The sequence below is a fragment of the Elgaria multicarinata genome, chromosome 3 (assembly GCF_023053635.1).
Source record: "Elgaria multicarinata webbii isolate HBS135686 ecotype San Diego chromosome 3, rElgMul1.1.pri, whole genome shotgun sequence".
NCBI classification, from domain to species: domain Eukaryota; kingdom Metazoa; phylum Chordata; class Lepidosauria; order Squamata; family Anguidae; genus Elgaria; species Elgaria multicarinata.
This window is the reverse complement of record NC_086173.1, coordinates 142,471,105-142,491,283: the sequence shown is the minus strand read 5'-3', so window position 1 is coordinate 142,491,283 and position 20,179 is coordinate 142,471,105. Positions and strand designations below refer to the sequence as shown.

The 20,179-nt window shown below is 42.7% G+C and overlaps 1 protein-coding gene across 2 annotated transcripts in view; it reads left to right on the top strand.

The window, feature by feature from the left end:
- Window positions 1-19,678, top strand: part of PRKAR2A (protein kinase cAMP-dependent type II regulatory subunit alpha) — a 102,687-nt gene extending 83,009 nt beyond the window's left edge. For both annotated transcript variants that reach the window (XM_063122081.1, XM_063122080.1), the window contains 5 exons: window positions 1,120-1,221; window positions 2,622-2,696; window positions 4,808-4,873; window positions 9,641-9,779; window positions 15,393-19,678. In XM_063122081.1, coding sequence (XP_062978151.1) covers window positions 1,120-1,221; window positions 2,622-2,696; window positions 4,808-4,873; window positions 9,641-9,779; window positions 15,393-15,526 — 516 coding nt within the window. In that variant the 3' untranslated portion in view covers window positions 15,527-19,678. The remainder of the gene's footprint in view (window positions 1-1,119; window positions 1,222-2,621; window positions 2,697-4,807; window positions 4,874-9,640; window positions 9,780-15,392) is intronic.
- The last annotated feature ends 501 nt before the right edge of the window (window positions 19,679-20,179 follow it).

The following is a 20,179-nucleotide window of genomic DNA, read 5'->3' as shown; positions in this document are numbered from 1 at the left end:
TATTAGAAGGTAGCTCTCTTAGGTTTGTATTGAGACAACAACAGCATTGCTATGGCCTTTCAAATATTACAGGGAACGCTGTCAGCATGTGTGCATGTCTGGAAAAAAACTTAAGGCGGGAATTTGTGCTGAATATGGAGGATCTCAAGCCTACTTGATCATATATCACCACCTAGTGGACACTTTATCATGTAGACCAGCCTTCCTCAACCTCATGCCCTCCAGATGTGTTGGACTACAACTCCCAGCATCCCCATGCCATTGCTGGTGTGGATGCTTATCCCTTGATAAAAATCAATATGGGAGTTCTTGCACTGAATCTGTGCTACTACCCTTGTCTATTATTTTCCCACCTGTAACGGTCAGAACTAATTGATGTAGAAAGCTTTTAAGTTGGAAAAGTTGGCAGTCCGTGAATTGTGTAGGACCTGAAGCAGCTTAAAGATTTCTACATCAATTAGTTCTGACCATTAAAGGTGGGAAAATGATGGACAGGCGTCATTGGTCTGGCTAGTGGGTCGTGATTTTAATAGCCAATCTGTAACTGGGCTGAGCAAAACTTCCTTTGTGACGTATAGGGAACATTTGTGTGTGAGAGAGTATATTGGTTCTTGCTTGCTTGCTTTCGCTGTATTCCACTCCTAAATCTCTGGGAAAGCAAAGGTTGAAGACTTCTTGAAGAGTAGTCGGTCTTATAATATGACAGCACAAATTGGCTTACTGTGGCCTGATCATTCTGTTAGACAATTGCTTCCTAATGTTCAATAAACCAGCTAGGCAACATTTCTTGCCTAAATAAATGTTTGTTCTTTCTCAACAGCCAGTTTCTTGACTGAAGTCTCTGCATTAACTGTAAAGGCTTGCAGAGAAAGAAAGTTTAGGAAAGAGCACTTTTTTGCCTCTCAACTCTCTCCCTGTTCCCTTTCCAACGTTAATATTACTACTGGCATTTGCAGAAGTTAGATGGCTAGATGAATCTGATACTTATACAAATAACTGAAACATAATTATAACGTTAAAAAATGGCTTTATTCTTTGTGTTGATGCAGTCCTGGTTTGACCAGCTCAGATAGAAATGTCCAAGGGAAATAACCTATTTTTTTGTACTGTTTCTTAAAGGATCGAGTGACATTCAGGAGAATTATATTGAAAAACAACGCAAAGAAAAGGAAGACGTATGAACTATTTATTGAGTCTGTGCCCCTTCTTAAGTCACTAGAGGTAAAGTCCTTTGTGGGAGGTGATCCACAAGTATTATGAAATTAGCTTTTTCAGCATTACTGTTATTTAGGGGATGATGCTATAATGTGTTTCTGCATTAAGCTTTTTAGACCAGCCTTGCTACTTACCTGGATGATAATAATAACAACAATAACAATTTTATTTCTTTCCCATCTCTCCCTTTGGATCAAGGCGGGGAACAACATTAGTACAACAATACAGTATAATTCAGATACATAAAATTAATTAGAAGAGCATATAAAACCAGTGCAACATCGATCAACGGATCTTAAAAATTCTTGGCTTAACATTCATCTGGGTAGGCCTGATGGAAAAGGCTAGTCTTTATAGCTGTCTTAAACTCTGAAAGAGTGTTAAATTGACGAATCTCCTCCAGTAGGCCATTCCACAGTCCAGAGGCGACAAAAGAAAAGGTCCTCTGGGTAACAGTTGTCAGCCTAGTTTTGGCTGACTGGAGTAAGTTCTCCCCAGAGGACCTGAGTGTGCGGGGTGGATTGTATAGGAGAAGGCGATTCCGCAGGTAACCTGGACCCAAACCATGTAGGGCTTTAAAGGTACTTTGTACTTCACCCAGAAACTAATTGGCAGCCGGTGGAGTGATTTTAATGTTGGGGTAATATGCTCACCCCTAGATGTACCAGTGACCAACCAAGCTGCCATATTTTGAACTAACGGAAGGTTCTGAACTAGGTACAATGGTAGCCCTATGTACAGCACATTGTTGAAGTTGAGCCTTGAGGTTCCCAGGATACTATTCTCCAAGGGATAAACTGTGCTAGGCTATGGAGTCTTGATGTGCGGCACTCTCTCTGACTTTCTAATGGGCTTCTAGTGGGAGAATGTCAAGCTGCATATGGAGCCTACAAAGTGCTGAGCTATGTTGAACACATGCCAATACTGAGCTAGCTGGCAGAGTCAAGAATGCTGTTGCCATAGGCTGCATGCTAAGCTCTCTGATTGAGGACCTCCTGGTTACTAGCTCAGTAAAAATGAAGGCAAACTGTTATATGTGATTGCCACAGCTGCCTTTCTTTGGCTGCTTGGTGGAATAGAAGCAGTGACAACTACGGGTGGTTGTTGGACACAACCGCAGCAAATGGTGGTTGGGATGCACTTTTCCACTTCCTTTGGGCCAGCAGATCCAAGGGAAGCAGTAGAAGGTGGAAGTGATGAGGACATGGACACGGACAGACATGGCTGACTAGAACAGTAGTTGGTCAAACAGCCCCTCAATAATAAATTGTAAAGCTGCTTGGGGCATAGTTATGACTTACTGGAAAACTCCCCAGAATGTAAAATAATAAAATGGAGAATGTTTGGGATATATGGATGGTTTGGGCTCCTTATTAGGTGGAATTCATTTTCCATTTCTGTTGCAGCCTTCAGAGCGAATGAAAATTGTTGATGTAATAGGGGAGAAGACATATCAAGATGGGGAACGTATCATTTCTCAGGTATGTAGACACCCATCACCCACAACATGGCTGGTTTAGGTTGACTTTATTATTAACATGAATTATTATAGCCTATTTCAGCGGATAATGCCTACTTCAGTCTATTGATAATTCTTAATGTGCATTTTATATGGAAGCAGAATGAAAAAAATGCTGGATTTTATAGGATGCTTTGTTAACTGCCTTCATTTCTTGGGAACAGCAGGAGAATAGTGATTCAGAGATGTGGTTTATTAGTGCTCCGGAAATAGAACATATCAAGATTGTCTGATTCTTTACATGCAGAAGGGATTAATGGCTGGATTTGATTTTCTAGGACTGCAATATGTTCTTGCAACAATATCTTGTCCAGTTTTGAGTTTCATATCTAGCCAATGTTACATGATACACATCGTGTGTGTCCCTTTTCCATATCTAAGTTAGCTAAAAGATTTAATTTGCTTATTTGGCAGATATTCCACAAATAAGCTTGTTACAATCTCAGCAGGGGTGGCTTCTACATACTGATCTTCTGCCTAAGAACAAAGGAACAGATGCCCTCACCCTATACCTGATAACTGCTCAGGTTCTGACTGTGTTGATCTCACCAGTGGAGTAGAGAGCAACACCTTCCTGGAATGCTCACACCCCAACCAAATCCAGGAGTGGAGTAGATGAATGTCTGGGCCAGGGGAGCAGGGCTACTCCTACCACATGCTATTATGGTCAGACTGCTGGTTTGGTGGTAGTTGGAATCCTCGCTGGTTGAGCCTTGATATACTTGTTGTCCTCTCCCATTGATTGTCATGGCAGTTAGTTATTAGGTCAAATCAATGTGAAATTCCTCACCCACCCAAGTGCCTCTGGCTCTCACTGCCCGCTGCCCACCCTGAGGATCATAGCTCAGAAGTGCTGCAGGGCCTCCTTAGTTTTTGCTCCCATGCACTGGAACTACTCACACACACACACACCCCACACACAGAAGAGTTCCATTTGTCCATTCCATCTATTTTAACCATTTTAACCATTTATATCACATTTATTAACTATTTTAACCATTTATATCACATTCCCCTGAAGCTTGAGGTGACTTACAGCACCTCAACTTTCAACTTAGAATAGCCTAGTTAAAACCCTCAACAACAACAATGCAATAAAACCCTCAACAGTGCAGCTCCCAATATGGAATATTTTTTCAGCAGTGCTAAAACAAAACAAAACTTTTGGACCTCTTCTAGAAGATTAGATTGGAACTTCTCCACACCTTGTCGGGGGGTGGGGTGTCATTCTTCAACTTCTAATGATTGCCATATAGGTTCTGCTCCTTGCCGTGCATGTTCTTGTGAAGCAAGGCCTGGTTTGAGGAGTGCAAAATTTTGGCTGGGCCTGGAATTTCAGGGACATGGTCGGACATGAGTATTGATCTTGATGGGCATTTCTTGCTTTGGGGGAAGTTGAGACTTCAGAATACCTAAGGTTCTACACAGTTGCTGTTGTTCTCTTATCAGTGGAAGAATTTAGGATGTAGTTTTTGTGTGTGTGTGGGAGAATTATGTTGGGACTATTATAAAGCTTAAAAACCATTCCTTTCAAGCTGATTTTTCACTTACATCTTGTATTCTGATATGGATGTAGCATACAAAATACAGAAGGTGCTCGTCACATTTGAAGGGAGTGCTCAGGTAAAATATGGAGCGTGCATTTAAAATGCTTGGAAGCAGCAGTCCTTGGATCCTTTTGGTCAGTGTTTCTAGGGTGATACTTGTCAAATTTTACACAACCTCTTAGTACACTTGTGGTTGTTTGTTTTAACCCTCTGTTATCCATAGCAGAGTATAGAAAATAGTGAGAATAAGCTGCTAGAGTGACCAGTGTTCTTGTTATGACTACTTTGACCCATTTATGTGCACTGTTTTTCTTTCCCTGGCCAAAACGTTCCAGCATTGCTATGGTACTCCATGGGTCTTCTGACATTTTGTATTTGGTTGTCACTTAACACAGTTTAGTTCTTGTGCTGTTCATTGCCTTTTCTAGCAACTGCTTCAGAAATTTAACCAATCTGGCTTGAAGCCAGTGTTTGCGCAGAGCTGCAGAAAAACGAAAAACCTGAAAACTACTTCTTGTTTTCACAGGGTGATAAGGCAGACAGCTTTTACATTGTACAGTCTGGTGAAGTAAAAATCTTGATTAAAAGCAAGGTGAGTTCAAATATGTTTGTGGAGGTGATGGCTTAGAATTTAGAATATGAAAATGTCAAGAAAGGCCAGTTAAGGTTCCAAGTCAGGCATTTCTCAGAATCCTATTATGGTCAGTAGTCATTACTGCTGGGGTGGAGAATCTCCGATACAGGGCCCAAATCCAGCCCTCCGGCGTTCCCCAGGGGGCCACACTTCCTTTCCTGGGCCCTGTCCCCTTTCACCCAACCTCCAGTTATTGGTGGTTTCCTGATGTTTGTACAGTTTTTCTCCCATTCTAGAAGTTAGAAATGCCTCTCTTAAGGCTTAGTTATATGCAGTAAGAGCTTTTAGATACTCTATGTTGGTATTTTTTTTGCCCTGTCGACTTTGCCTTTGGCCCTGAGAGCATCTCCAAAATTGCATTTGGCTCTTGGGCTAAAAGAGGTTCCCCATCCCTGCCTTATTGTAGCCCATGGTTATCAGGGTGGAAAACAATGGCGTCCAAGTTGGCATAGATGCGAATTGCAGATTGGTTACACTGGGCAATCGAGTGGTCCACCTCTTCATCTTGCAGGCTGGAGCGTAACAAATCTTTGACAACCTGAAAAAAGCTCCCTTGGGTGACTCTCAGCAGATGTGATGGTGGCGGAAAAGTATGATTTCTTTGCTGCCCTCATTGCCATGGAGTACGCTTTCAAATGAGCTCTATGTGTTTGATCAGATTTGTTCTAGGTTTTCTACCAACAATACTCTAGCCGACATCCCACTTGTTTAATTGCCTGCAGCAACCTGGAAAACCAGGGGGTTATTGGGCTCCACACTGTGGGAGAGGACACTCAGGAGTGATTATGTCAATTGCCCGGACCATTTCTCTTTTCCAGAAGATAAACCAGGGCTTCAACAGAATCACCTGCTGAAGTGATTGTCTGTTTGGACAATCACTGTTTGGACTTTATACTGTTAGTTTTACCCTACCCAGTGCCTGTTTTCATTCTCTTCCCCTCCTTATCACTTTACTATGATTTTAATAGAATGTAAGCCTATGCTGCAGGGTCCTGCTATTTACTGTTTTACTCTGTACAGCACCATGTACATAGATGGTGCTATATAAATAAATAAATTAATAATAATAATAATAATAATAATAATAATAATAATAATAATAGTGACAGAAAAATCCTCAAGAGCCATGAGAAAGTCATTTGGACCCATCAGTCTCTTGGGGCTGACCATTTTAATTGGGGGCCCCACCCCTGCAGAGGCTACAAGTCCCAGCAAATCTAAACCCCACCAGATAGTGATCTGTCCATGACAACGGAACTATAAAAAGTTTCTCCACCCCCAGATCTCCATCATCCCACATTACACAGAAAACCAGATCAAAGTGTGCCCTGCTGAATGAGTGGAACCAGATACTAATTGAGACAGACCCATGGTTGCCATGAAGTCCTGAGCCACTCCCAACAAGGCGGCCTCAGCATGTATGTTGGAGTCCCCCAGCAAAACAAGCTGTGGAGACTCCAGCACCAACCCCAAGACCACCTCAGCTACCTCAGGAAGGGAGACTGTTTGAGTAGTGAAGTGAAAGGTACACCAACAGGATCCCTATTATGTTAAGGTTGTAGCTTAAACAAGCATATGTCTATTCAAGTAAAGGAGAATCCTTAACCTCTCTACCATAAGGAGTCCCTTCGTGATTTTATATACATTTTGAAGATAACATAGGCTAGATAAATGCTTTTTTTTAAAAAAAAAGCTTAGAGACTGCTTTCTGCAGGAAGAAGAGACTGGCATTCTGACTTCTGTATCCTGTGTGACTTTGCTTATGTCCAATGTTAGCACATGCATTACGTTTTCTGATCATGGAATCATGGAATTGCCTTTCCAAGTGAATCCTCAATCTGTATGTTGGTGAAAAATGTAATGTGAGATGCATGTATATTGATATTGCTTCCCTGACACCTTGTCTGCGAAGGTGGGGTGATAAGGAAGCAATTTCCATGCATAAAAAAATTATACATTACTTGTTCACAGGGAGACGTCAGGGCTAATTCAGATGGTATTGTTGCACATAGGTGCTTAGTGAGGAGGAAGGAAAGAGTTTACTGTATTGTGTGAAATTCTCACAAGTCTTGCTGCCATTCCACATACGGCAGTTTCTAAACACATACACTTGTTTGTGGCTAAATAAGAAAATTGCACCATTTTCACTCATGACTGCACTAGTTTCCATTTACAGAAGTGAGTTTAATGTAGGGAAAATGTCATGTGTGATTGTTCCCACAAAAGCAATCCTATACCTAGGAGCTGTCATGGATTTGCTATTAGATACATGATGAAGAAGATCATCTCTCTCACATTGAGAGTAAACTTGGTGCTTGTGCTCATGTAGCACTGCCAAACTCTTAGTGCCAATTGAGAGATCAAGAGTAGGTAGTGCACTTGTGAAGAGTTGGAATAAGTGGTCAGTTCTGGCAGTGGATGGATGTAATTACACACACTCTCAAAGATCTGTACTAACTACTTAATAAATGATGTGTATTTAGGGATCCGAAAGGATCTCTCCAAACTGGGCCCGGGGTGGGTGGGGAAGAGGGTGGTAATCAAAAAGGCAAATGCAGTTCATTATTAGCAAATGTAAATTGATGCATGGTGGGGCAAAAAAGAACCCCAGCTTCTTATATATGCTGATGGGATGTGAGCTGGTAGTGACTAACCAGGCAAAGGGATCTCGGGGTTGTGGTGGATAGCTTGATGGAAAAATCAAGCCAATGTGCAACTGCTGTGGGAAAGGCAAATTCCATGTTGGGGATTACTAGGAAATATATTTTAAAAATAACCAACAATATCATAATATCCTTATACAAATCTATGGTGTGACCCCTCTTAGAATACTGTGTATAGTTCCGGTCACCTCATCACAAAAAGGTATTGTAGAACTGGAAAAGGGGCAGAAAAAGGCAACCAAAATAATGGAGCAATTCTCGTATGAGGAAAGGTCACAACGCTTGGGGCTTTTTCTTGGCTTAATAAAAAGGTAAGGGGCAGCCATGATAGAGGTGTATAAAATCATGCATGGTGCAAGAAAGTGGATAGGGAGAAGTTCTCTCATGATACTAGAACCCGGGATCATCCCATGAAACAGTTCGGAGGGAGATTCAGAACAGATTAAAGCAGTGGTTCTCAACCTTCCTAATGCCGCGACCCTTTAATACAGTTCCTCATGTTGTGGTGACCCCCAACCATAAAATTATTTCCGTTCTTCTCTACACGATCCATTGTCATGGGATGGTTTGCTAATGAAAATAATACATAACAATAGCTTTAATAATACAAAAGATGATACATGACATAGTTCAGTCAATACAGTTTCCTAAGACCATCGGAAATATGTGTTTTCCGATGGTCTTAGGTGACCCCTGTGAAAGGGTCATTCGACCCCCAAAGGGGTCCCGACCCACAGGTTGAGAACCGCTGGATTAAAGGAACTATTTCACCAAACAGCACCTAGTTTATCTACAGAGTTCACTACTACAAGATGTAGTGATAGCCACCGGTTTGGATGGCTTTAAAGTGGGACTTATGGCAGATAAGGCTATCAGTGACTACTAGTCATCATTGCGATATGCTTCCTCCAGAGCCAGAGGCAGTATGCCTCTTAATTGCCAGTTGCTGGGGAGCCCAAGCGGGAGGTGCCGTTGCACCCATGTGCTGCTTGTGAGTTTCCCATTGGGACGTCTGGTTAGCCACTGTGGAACCAGAATGCTGGACTAGATAGGCCTTCGGTCTGATTCAGTACGTCTCTTCTTACGTGCCCTCTTGTGTAAATTCCTCACTTGCATATCAGTTTTAAGTCTGTTGTTGCCTTTGCACCAGCACTAGCCATGGTTAATGTGAACTGGAGGTTGCCAACCCTTCCAATCTAGGGCCCAAACTCTTGTTAAAAGTTAAATGTAGGTAGTATTTGGTGCAGGTGCGATAGTGTATTTATTTATTTATTTATTTATTTATTACATTTTTATACCGCCCAACAGCCGAAGCTCTCTGGGCGGTTCACCATGCTAACAAGAAAAGAGAGAGCAAATTTGTGCAGCAGAGACGAGGGGGCTGGGACACATGAGCCCATGGCTCACTCCTGCTTTTACTTCTGCACTGGGCTGTTAGGTCAGTTTTATATCACATAACCTGGCAATCAGCAAAGTTCTTAGATTTCCTATTAGAGCAGTAACAGATCGTAGTTAACAAACAAGCAATTTGCAATATCTTTAGTTTTCTACTTTCTCAGCAGCTTCCTTATTGCTTATGATTGAAATCCATATTCCCACATTCTGCTGCTACAGATACATTTCTAAGAGACCAATGCCTCCTTGTAATTGGTTGGCAAAATGACCAAGATAATTGCTGAATATTTCGAATGTTAGGGCCATCCTAAGCTTGCTTCTGAAAGTGGTGCTTCCCATTCGGAGAACCTATTTTTATTTATTTGTTTTTATATATTTCTCCTCCTCCTAACATGACTCTATTACAGATTCCCCTGGGCAGCTCATACCACAGAATAAAACAACAAGAATAACATCGCTTCAAAAACAATTTAAAATCACACGCTGTTACATTTTTTTAAAAAAAACACACAGATTCACAGTTCATAGCTGCATCAAACATGTTCCCGAAAATCCTGTTGAAATTAAAAAAAATGTGTGTGTCTGTCTGTTGTTGTTGTTGTTGTTTTAAAGCAGGCAATGCTATATTTCCATTATAACATTTCCAAATGGTATGTTTCTAATGCAGACTGTCACAGGCAAGGATGCAAACCAGGAGGTGGAGATTGCTCGGTGTCAAAAAGGACAGTATTTTGGAGAACTTGCACTTGTTACCAACAAACCCAGAGCAGCCTCTGCCTATGCGGTTGGGGAGGTCAAATGTTTAGGTAAGAGCGCCTTCTGTTCTTATGTCTGCCTTTTCTGATCAAATACCATCAGAATGGGGCTCTGTTGGTTGACATCCTCCATACTGTTCCAGTTGGATACAAAATCTGTTTAGAAGAGAACTTCACCTCCACAAATCTCCTCTGGATTTGTGGTTTAAACATGCTGCCGGTTTTTTGGAATGTGGGCCTCCATTATCCCAGAGACTGGAAGTTGCAAGGAATCTCTTTTGTGAGGATGTTAGCGGCTTGCACTTAGGGGCATATAAGTGACCCCAAATCCATGGATTCATGAGACCTGGTGCTTTCAGTATAGTTGAAAGAAATCAAGTTTCTAGCTTACATTGCTGTGAAGAAAACCTTAAGGACACAATTGCAGCCTTTGCCTCTATGTATATGCTGTGTATATGGATGTTCACAGAGAGCTCCCATGAAAGCTCTTTTGAGCCTCACTCTTTTCTCTAATGCACAGGTGTGTAACCTGTGGCCCATGGGCCACATGCCCCCCCCCATTTGTGTATCCCCTCCCCTGCCAGATTTTCTGGGATGAAGTGTGCATGCCCTTGCTCCGGGGAGCCTGATTTTGCTTCCAAACAAGTCATGAGCTCCCTGTGCACCTTGTATTGAAGCAAATCACTGCTTTTTTGCCGTTGCTGTGCTGCCAAATGCTGGCAGCAGTGTGGAGCAGTGGTGGAGCCTCCAGTGAAATGCAGCCCCCTGACTCCCAGGCTTGCTCACCCCTGCTCCAATGGCTACAATGCAGGCTCTGCAGGGGCAGGCTCCAATGGCCTGCCCCTGCAGAGGTGTTTGCAAAACTAGCAGGATCTCTTTCAACCTTCCCTCTCCCCTTACAGGGAACTCTGTATACCAAGAAACCCCTGTTTGTTTGCCTCAAAATCTCTGCAAGGGAATTTGGGGCATGTTCTAAGGCACACAGTGGGCCCGTTCAGAAGACACCTTAAACCACAACTTTAACTATGGTGGTGAAGCCAGAAAGCCAGGATGTGTTCAGTAGGCATTTTAAACCATGGCTTTAGCCACAGTGAATAAGGCTTTTTGCTTTATTCACCATGGTTAAAGCTGTGGTTTAAGGTGTCTTCTGAACACAGCCCAGCTTTCTGGCTTACAGTTTTATGTATTTTATTGTTTATTGTTGTTCCCCGCCTCGATCAAAGTGGAGAGGTGGGTAATAATAATAATAATAATAATAATAATAATAATAATAATAATAATCCACTGTGGTTAAAGCCATGGTTTCTTCTGAATGGGGCCAGTCAGTCTATGTGGGCAGCTGGCCAGGCAGGTTGTCTCGCTATCCCTCATTCAATCGATCATGCATCGTTGGCTTGAACGTATTCAGTATTATTCCCCTGTGACTATACTTTTCAAAGGAAGATCAGTCCACTGACTTTCAGGGAACTCCAGCGTTCTCTAGAGCAGGGCTGGGCAGAAAGTAGATCTCCAGATGTTTTGGACTTCAGCTCCCAGTGTTGCTGACTATTGGCCATTCTCTCAGGGAGCTGAAGTCTAAATACCCGGAGGACAGTTTGAAAACCACTTGCCTGGCAGAATGAAAGGAAGGCAAGCCAATGAGTGCTGGATGGATTTATTATCAAGCTGTTTTCCAAATTTCCCATTGCATAAATATTCTCCTTACGGGAAAATAAGAAAATATACTTAACCAAGGGTGAGCAGACTATGGCTCTCCAGATGTTGTTTTGAATTCAACTGCTGTCAGCCCCAGCCAGCATGGCTACTATTTATTATTTTATTTACAATATTTAGATACTGCTCCCCATCCAAAGGTTTCGGAATAGTGAACAACAAATAGAATAAGAGAATAAAAACAATAAAAACACAGTGTTAAAATTTACATTTTTAAAAGAACAAAGTTCAGATAAAACCGTTGCCGATCATTCAGGGAAAGCTTCCTGAAACAACAATGCTTTCAGGAGGCACCGGGAGCAATACAACGTTGGTGTATGGCTACGTGTATGGCTACGCTCGACTTTTGTCTCCTTCATAATCAAGAATTCAAGTGACCGTCGTACTTGAATTCTTGATTATGAAGGAGACAAAAGTCGAGCGTAGCCATACACGTACTCTGGATTTTAGGAAAGCTGATTTTAATAAACTCAGAACTATGATAAGTAAGGTCCCGTGGCAAGGGAGCCTAAAGAGAAAAGGAGTGCAGGATGGGTGGGAGTATCTAAAAAATGAAATTTTAAAGGCACAGTTACAAACAATTCCAACAAGGAGAAAAGATAGAAGACAACAGAGGAAACCAATGTGGCTCCACAAAAAGCTTATTGATGAACTGAAAACAAAAAGGGATACATATAGGAAGTGGAAGGAAGGCCAGGCTACAAAAGAAGAGTACAGACAAGTGGCGCAGAAGTGCCGAAACGGCGTCAGGAAGGCTAAAGCTGTGAATGAGCTGAGATTAGCGAGGGATGCTTAATGAGGATTATTAAGTCAACTGCTTAATGAGGATGGCAAATTGATAACAGACGACAAAGAAAAGGCTGAAGTGCTCAAATCCTACTTTGCCTCGGTCTTCTCCCAAAAGCGGGTCTATGACCCCCCTGGAAAAAGTGAAGCAGAAGTTGAGGGGGCAGGATTGCAGTTTGAGATTGATAAACAAATGGTCAAAGAACACCTAATTTCCTTGAATGAGTTTAAATCTCCAGGGCCCGATGAACTGCATCCAAGAGTAATGAAGGAGCTAGCGGAAGAACTCTCAGAACCTTTGTCTATTATCTTTGCAAAATCATGGAAGACGGGTGAGGTGCCGGACGACTGGAGGAGGGCTAACGTTGTCCCTATCTTCAAAAAGGGCAAAAAGGAGGAACCTGGGAACTACAGACCAATCAGTCTGACATCCATCCCTGGGAAAGTTCTGGAGCAGATTATAAAGAAGTCAATCTGTAAACACCTTGAAATCTATGCAGTGATTACTAGAAGCCAACATGGATTTGTCAGGAACAAATCCTGTCAGACTAATTTGATCTCATTTTTTGATAGGATAACCTCCCTTGTGGACTGTGGGAATGCTGTGGATGTCATATATCTTGACTTCAGCAAAGCTTTTGACAAAGTACCACATGACATTCTGATTAACAAACTAGCTAAAAGTGGGCTAGATGGAACAACTATTAGGTGGATCCACAGTTGGCTACAGAATTGGACTCAAAGAGTACTTATCAGTGGAACCTTCTCAAACTGGGGAGAGGCAACGAGTGGGGTGCTGCAGGGCTCAGTCCAGGGACCAGTGCTCTTCAACAATACTCATCTAGAGTATTGCGTCCAGTTCTGGGCTCCACAATTCAAGAAGGACGCAGACAAGCTGGAGCGTGTTCAGAGGAGGGCAACCAGGATGATCAGGGGTCTGGAAACAAAGCCCTATGAAGAGAGACTGAAAGAACTGGGCATGTTTAGCCTGGAGAAGAGAAGATTGAGGGGAGACATGATAGCACTCTTCAAATACTTAAAAGGTTGTCACACAGAGGAGGGCCAGGATCTCTTCTCGATCCTCCCAGAGTGCAGGACACGGAATAACGGGCTCAAGTTAAAGGAAGCCAGATTCCGGCTGGACATCAGGAAAAACTTCCTGACTGTTAGAGCAGTGCGACGGTGGAATCAGCTACCTAGGGAGGTTGTGGGCTCTCCCACACTAGAGGCCTTCAAGAGGCAGCTGGACAACCATCTGTCAGGGATGCTTTAGGGTGGATTCCTGCATTGAGCAGGGGGTTGGACTCGATGGCCTTGTAGGCCCCTTCCAACTCTGCTGTTCTATGATTCTATGGTGCCTGCCTGATCTCCAAAGGCAGGGAATTCCATAGGAAGGAGGCGACGACACTGGTGGACTCCGATCGGACCATAGGTCCATGTGGAATGACCAGGAATATGCCCTCAGATGCCCTCAGTGATCAGGCAGGTGGGTAAGGAAGAATGCTCTCTCTCAGGTATCCTGGTCCCAAGTTGTTGGGAACGTTGGATCCAACAATGCTCATAGGATTGCAGGTTGCCCTCCCCTATGTTAAACCAAGACATAGAACCATAGAATCATAGAATAGCAGAGTTGGAAGGGGCCTACAAGGCCATTGAGTCCAACCCCCTGCTCAATGCAGGAATCCACCCTAAAGCATGCCTGACAGATGCTTGTCCAGCTGCCTCTTGAAGGCCTCTAGTGTGAGAGAGACTCTAGTGTGGAAGAGACATAAATGAAGTCTGTCTCTTCCAACTTTCTTCAGAGCCTGAGTGGGTATTCAGTAATTTTATTTTTTATTTTATAAACTTTCAGTGTTATAAAGCACTTTTAGGGCAGTTTACAACGTAGTGGTAAAAATAATAAAAACAATTGGAGTCAGCAACAAGTACAACAGTAGGAGAGCTTCAGTGTTAAAACAATTTCCATGGAAGATTTAAAAGCCTGAGGAAGTGAGGAAGCCTTTGCTTTTTGTCCAAAAGACATAAAGGCAGGCCAGGTGGGTTTCTCTGGGAGAGCACTCCTCATGTTTAGCAGCACAACTCTGGGCATGGATATCCTGGGGATTGCCCCGGGATCATCCCTGTGTGTCCACATGACGCACAGGGGATCCCGGGAGCAGGGAGGGATGATCTTTCTCTTTCCCCGGGATATCGCCCTACCCTTCTATCCCAACTTTTCCCGCTGTCCCAGGATGATCCCGCAGTCCCAGGACGTGTGGCCAGGCATCCCGTTTTCGTCCTTGCAAGTAACCACAAGGAGCCAGGAACCGTGCTCATCGGGGGTGGTGTGGGGGCAGGACTATTTTTTTATTTTTAAAAAAATACTTACCTTTCTGCAGGAACGCTCTTGTTTGATAAAAAGAAATAAACAAAACGGCGGGCGCAATGTCCTCCGTCTTCCCGGAACATCACGTGCCACATGTAGACAGAGGGCGATGATCCCGGAAGTAGGTAAATCCGGGATCGCCCCCTCTCTGGCGCTCTACACCCATAGGTGTAGACATGCCCTCTGAGATGGCCCCTCTTCTGAGTAGTAAGTTCCATTTTGGCATATTGGTCACAGAAAAGCGTCTCTCCAATTTGGTTAGCCATTTACTTGGTTGTAAATGGCGATTTACTTGGCTGGGAAAGATTGCATTCAACCGCAGTATTGCTTTCCTCGTTGGTATGTTAAGGTGGATTCTCTGAGCAAAAAATGCTTTTATTTGAAACATGTTGGGACATCAGCTTGTTGATTAATCTAACATGTGCTCATTGGCTTGGTCTTCCCTTCATTCTGCTGGGTACGTGCTGAAACCCAGCATTAAAAGTGATTCTAGAACAGCCTTTGGGCCAGGATAGATCGTGACACCAAACAAAAGTGTGCTATCTGTCAAAAAGGCTGCCACTGAAGTAGGGGGGAAGAAAACTGGTTTGGCAAGGGCTGTTCAGCCCTGTCGCCAGCATAGCCTCCCAGTCCATAAACCTGGCGGCTACTCTGTAAGATCACTTTAAAAAGCTCCAGGAAAGAGGTCTCCCAGATTCCTCGGGTAACTTGTTCTATTGCAGTTTCTCTGTGCATGTTTCTGTTTCTCTTGGAATCGACGCTGCTGCATTCCTTTCACATCTCTCTGTTTTTCTGTGCAGTTATGGATGTGCAAGCATTTGAGCGGTTACTTGGGCCCTGCATGGACATTATGAAGAGGAATATAACACATTACGAGGAGCAGCTGGTGGCATTGTTTGGTTCGAGCTTGGACCTGACAAACCCAGGCAATTAGGCACAAGAACACCTTTGTGCCTTCTCAGCTCAAGACAGAGAAAAGTCTCCTATTAGCAACAACGCAGCACCACACAAATGAAAATCGGACACTACGGGACAGTGGCTGTTGGTGTCTTCTTGGGCATTTTTTTTAGGAACCCACGTAGGTCTCAGCAAAGCCGGATGGGGTCAAGGTTTGCTCCAGGCCTCCCCTTTGCTACTGAAATTGCATTATTAGACCTAGCTTACTGCTGAGTCTCTTAATTCTCCTTTTCACATTGTTTGGTTCAGAATGGCATGTCTCTCCAACAACAATTCAAGTGCCTGATATGAAAGATGTGGAGCCCTCTATTTGTTGCTCTTGTTTAAAAAAAGAAAGAAAGAAAGAATGAAAGAACTTTGTAATCTGTGATTTGGGATAGCAGGTGGCTTTTCCTTCACTCAGGGACAGCCACCTCCTTAGCAGTGTCGTCGTTTTGACACTCCCCCCCCTCCTTGAGAGTATCAAAATCAGCTTTTAATAATGATTGTGTACTTGGATTTGAAGTATTTGGTCCTGTCAATGGGGAAGGGAAGGTTTCAGAGCTAGTTGAGTCTGCTAGTTCTGAGCTTTTCCTGCCATCTGCTGGATATGGCTGTACTGCAACTCTTTATCCCTTGAGAGTTCAAGAGGAACCTACCTGGCCAATAATGAATGGTGAAGCTCAATACTGAATTGTGAGCAGCATCTGCAACAGCAAACATAGACCTTTTTATATATATAAATATTTAAGGCTGCAGTGAATTTGAATAATACGCCATAGGATTCAGTGGCCACACGGGTTGCAGACGTATTCTCTTCAGACGGTTTGTTGTCTGTTTCTTAAATTGGGCTGATTTGTGGTCCGTTGGGAAACAGTAGAACATAACCCAAATTCCTGTTTGTGGAGATTCTTTATACTCCTAGAGTTCGCATGGCATTGGCAGAACCAGTTTTAATGCTCTTAAAAAAAAAATTGGGTTTTTTTGTAACTTAAAGAATATTTATGTACTAAAGGAGGCGCCTTTCAACTGTAATACTTTACAACATTCTTTAATGTAATTAGGTAAACACTTTCCAATTACCAAGTCTATTTGCTAAATCTTTTTTTTAAAATTCGCATTTTACTTCAAAAGTGAATGTTTTTGTTTTTTTAAAAAAACAAAACAAAACTAAAATGAAAAAAAATCTCATTTACTCTCTGGATTATTGATAACATGGTTGGAGGGATCTCTTTGAGAGATTCCGTCAATGACATTTTTTTAAAAAATGCCTGCTATAAGCCAGCATCACTTCAAAAATAAGTGTCTGTTTGTATGGCACTACTTACCAAAAGTAACATCTGGATGAAATTTTATCCAAGTATTATCTCTGCAAGAATTTGACCTTAAATCTGGGTCTTTTTATAGCATTAGAAAGTACATTCTTAAAGGGGAAAAGGTATTGAACCCATGAGTAGTAACGTCAGTTGCTTGTTTCATTATCAGTGTTTCTCAGCATGTTATAACCATGTCTATTTTGCAGATAGTTTTTCTCTAATTGTGGATTTCCACCTGACAGAATAAGCAAACATTTACTCATTGTGGCTCTACCATTTACACCTGAAGCAATTCCACCGTTCTAAATTCATTCTTTTTGGCAATGCCAAAAATCCAACTTACAAGTCCTAGCATCTTCGAGTTTGCTACAATTTCTGTTCCTACGTTAGTAATTTAAGACTTAAGTTGTACTGTGTTGTTGAATCAGGGTATGATACTGTACTAGCTTCAAGGCAAAAGGGCCTTACTTTTGTGTGTGTTATGAATGCCACTGGAAAAGGTAAAACCCTTGTGAACATATCCTCTGTCTTTTTCCAATGTCTCAATTTCAACCATATGTTCTCTGCTTATAGGAGACAGGTTTGTTACAGTCCCAAAAGCCCAGAAGAAAATACGTTTCATCCTCTTAAAATTTTACACCAAAGATATTGTTTTTAATTGTACAATTCTCAGTTTGTGTAAACTTCTCCTGGGCTGTGGATCTAATTAAAGAGGAGATGGGTGGGAAAAGGTCACTATGCAGCCTTTGTTGGTTGTGCAGGGGTGGCGCATTCAAGCCATTATTTTGTTTTGAGACTTGGGCCTTAGCTAAACCTAAGGTTTATCCTGGGATTGTCCCAGAGTCATCCCTGTGCATCTAAATGACACACAGGGGATCCCAGGAGCAGGCAGGGATGACCCTGGGACGATCCCGGGATAAACCTTAGGTCTAGCTAAGGCCTGGGTCAAATTTCAGTTCAGCCAAACAAGCCACAATTTCCTGTCTGTAGAGGATTTCCCCTCGTTTGTACAACCCTTGCTGAGCACTTGGCCATTGGAACCCTGGAGGCATTTTTCTGGGTGTCCATTAGGTGCAGTCGAATATCATACTGCTTTTTAGTACTTAAAGGTTGCACAACATGGCATCTCCTCCACCAGACCAAGCTCAAGTAAAGCTTGCTGGGGTTCTGTTTGTTGGTGTTGTGGTGAGAATTCTGCCATGGAGGAATGGATGTGCTGAAAGCCATGTGCAGAACTGGATATGGAATGGTAGGAGTTGTTACTGATCTATAGACTTCCTGCTGAACATAACTTTCTCTACTTTTCTAAAGCAGGTAGTTGAAGGGCTGATTTCCACAACCCCAAATTGGCCTTACCTTTTCAATCTGTGCAAAATCTGTATTTATCTCTTTATGTCTATGGATGGCAAACTGGCCATATGAATCACTTTATCATGAGCACAATTCACTGGCCATTCCTGTGATAACTTGTGTGAGAATTCAACCTGTACATTCAGTCCAGACAGACCTTTTTTTTCCCGTCTGCTGGATTTAAATACAAGTCCAATTTGTGGTCGTGTGGATTGCTCCTCGCACTGAAGAGATCAGCATTACTTTTTAAAACGAGCCATTGGGGATTTCTCCAGAGTGAAAATGATTTGGGTATTGTAATATTAAATGATTTGTTGTGCAATATTTAGAGTGGAAGCTAGTTAGAGCAATCATGTAGACATTTACTACTTCTCCCCAATCCAGCTGGAGTCTAGCAACATTGACTAAGAGTGGTTCATCTCCATCTTTGGATCCCTGCTTTACCTTGGCTTCACTTACCCCGTATGACTTATTTGAACATCTGTCAAGAATTTTGCTTCTACTGGTTCCGCTCTTTGTTAAGGGGGAAAGAGATCTGCCACTAGTTTGCATATGTTCATTGGAGATGTTTAGTTTTAATAAGAGAACTCAATAGCAAAGTGACTAAGAAGAGTGGCATCTGTCCCTTTTTTAATTTTATGCTTGTTATTTTGGAGGTTGCTGGGAGTTGCTTACAGTATTACGATATTTCTGTTAATGTCACAGCACAAGTTTTCACAAAATGTATTAAACAAAATCCTGTCTGAAACAAATAGCAAGAGAGTGCCGTTTTGAAAAAGGAAAAAAGAATAATCCCCTTTTCAGTTGTTCTTGACATGTATTTGCAAACTAGTCTTGCCAAAAATGCAACTTTTCTGGGTCACCTCCCCGCTCCAATTATCTTTTGTTGTGAGTACTGCTGGTGAGGTGAGCATGTTCCATTCACTCCAACCACGTGTTTCATTTGAAGAAGCCTTCCCTGTGGTTTCTCCCTGTACAGGCTATAGGGCTATGTTGGACCTTGATTGCCCAGGAAAAAGCAAGTGGCTCCTAATCTCTTAGGAGCATGACACAAATCTGCTGAGCCTGGCTAAAGCTTAACTGATGTGCTACGAATGCTTTCCTCCAGTCACAAAGGTAACTTTAATTTTGCATAAAGATGCTACCTCAAGGCTCCAAGTGCTTTAAATGTGTCTTGCCTGTGAGAATTCCACAAATTGGTTCTGATATGTTTTTCTGTTGCATTGAGTATGTGGGATGTTCTCTTTTTTATCTGTTGGGGAGAAGCTTATTTTAACCTGTTTTTACAGCTAGTATTTAGGGTTTGTTTTTCCCCCCCAACTAGCGTGGGCAGATTTGCAGAGGGATCGGTTCTTGCACTATAGTATTGCCCAAGATGGGGAGAGAACATCTGCCATATAAGATGCTGGTCTCAATCTGATCTGGGATTTGACTTCACTTCCAACTAATAAAAGCTGACATGCCATGTCTAGCCTTCCTGATTACCGTTGTGCGTGTGTGTGTTGTGCTTTTTTTGTCACCAGCCAACGCAGCCCTTTCCTGTGCTTATCGATTAAAAGAGGTGATTCAGCTTAAGTGATGCGTAAGAGCGGAGAATGGGAACCACTAAGAGCTCATGATGCAAAAGGTTCCCTTTCTCAAAAGCTGTGCAACTTTGGGGCAGGGGGAAGAAGGGCAAGAGTTTATTGGAAGAGCACCTGCTTTGCATGCCAAAGACTGGGAATTCAGTCTCTGGCATTTCCAGTTAAACGGATCTCGGGATGTAGCTGAAAGACAAGGTTCCTCTCTGCCTGAGACCCTGGAGGGCTGCTTCCAGAATAGACCACTAGACTAGACGGAGAAATAGTCTGACCTAGGATAAGGCTGCTTCCTAGGTTTTCCGTGGTGCAGCCCTTCTGAAAGCATCCCAGTTCTGACTGCAGGCAGGGAATGCATGCTCTAATGTGCAGCTCCTTGCACAGATGGGAATCATGTGAAACTCCTTG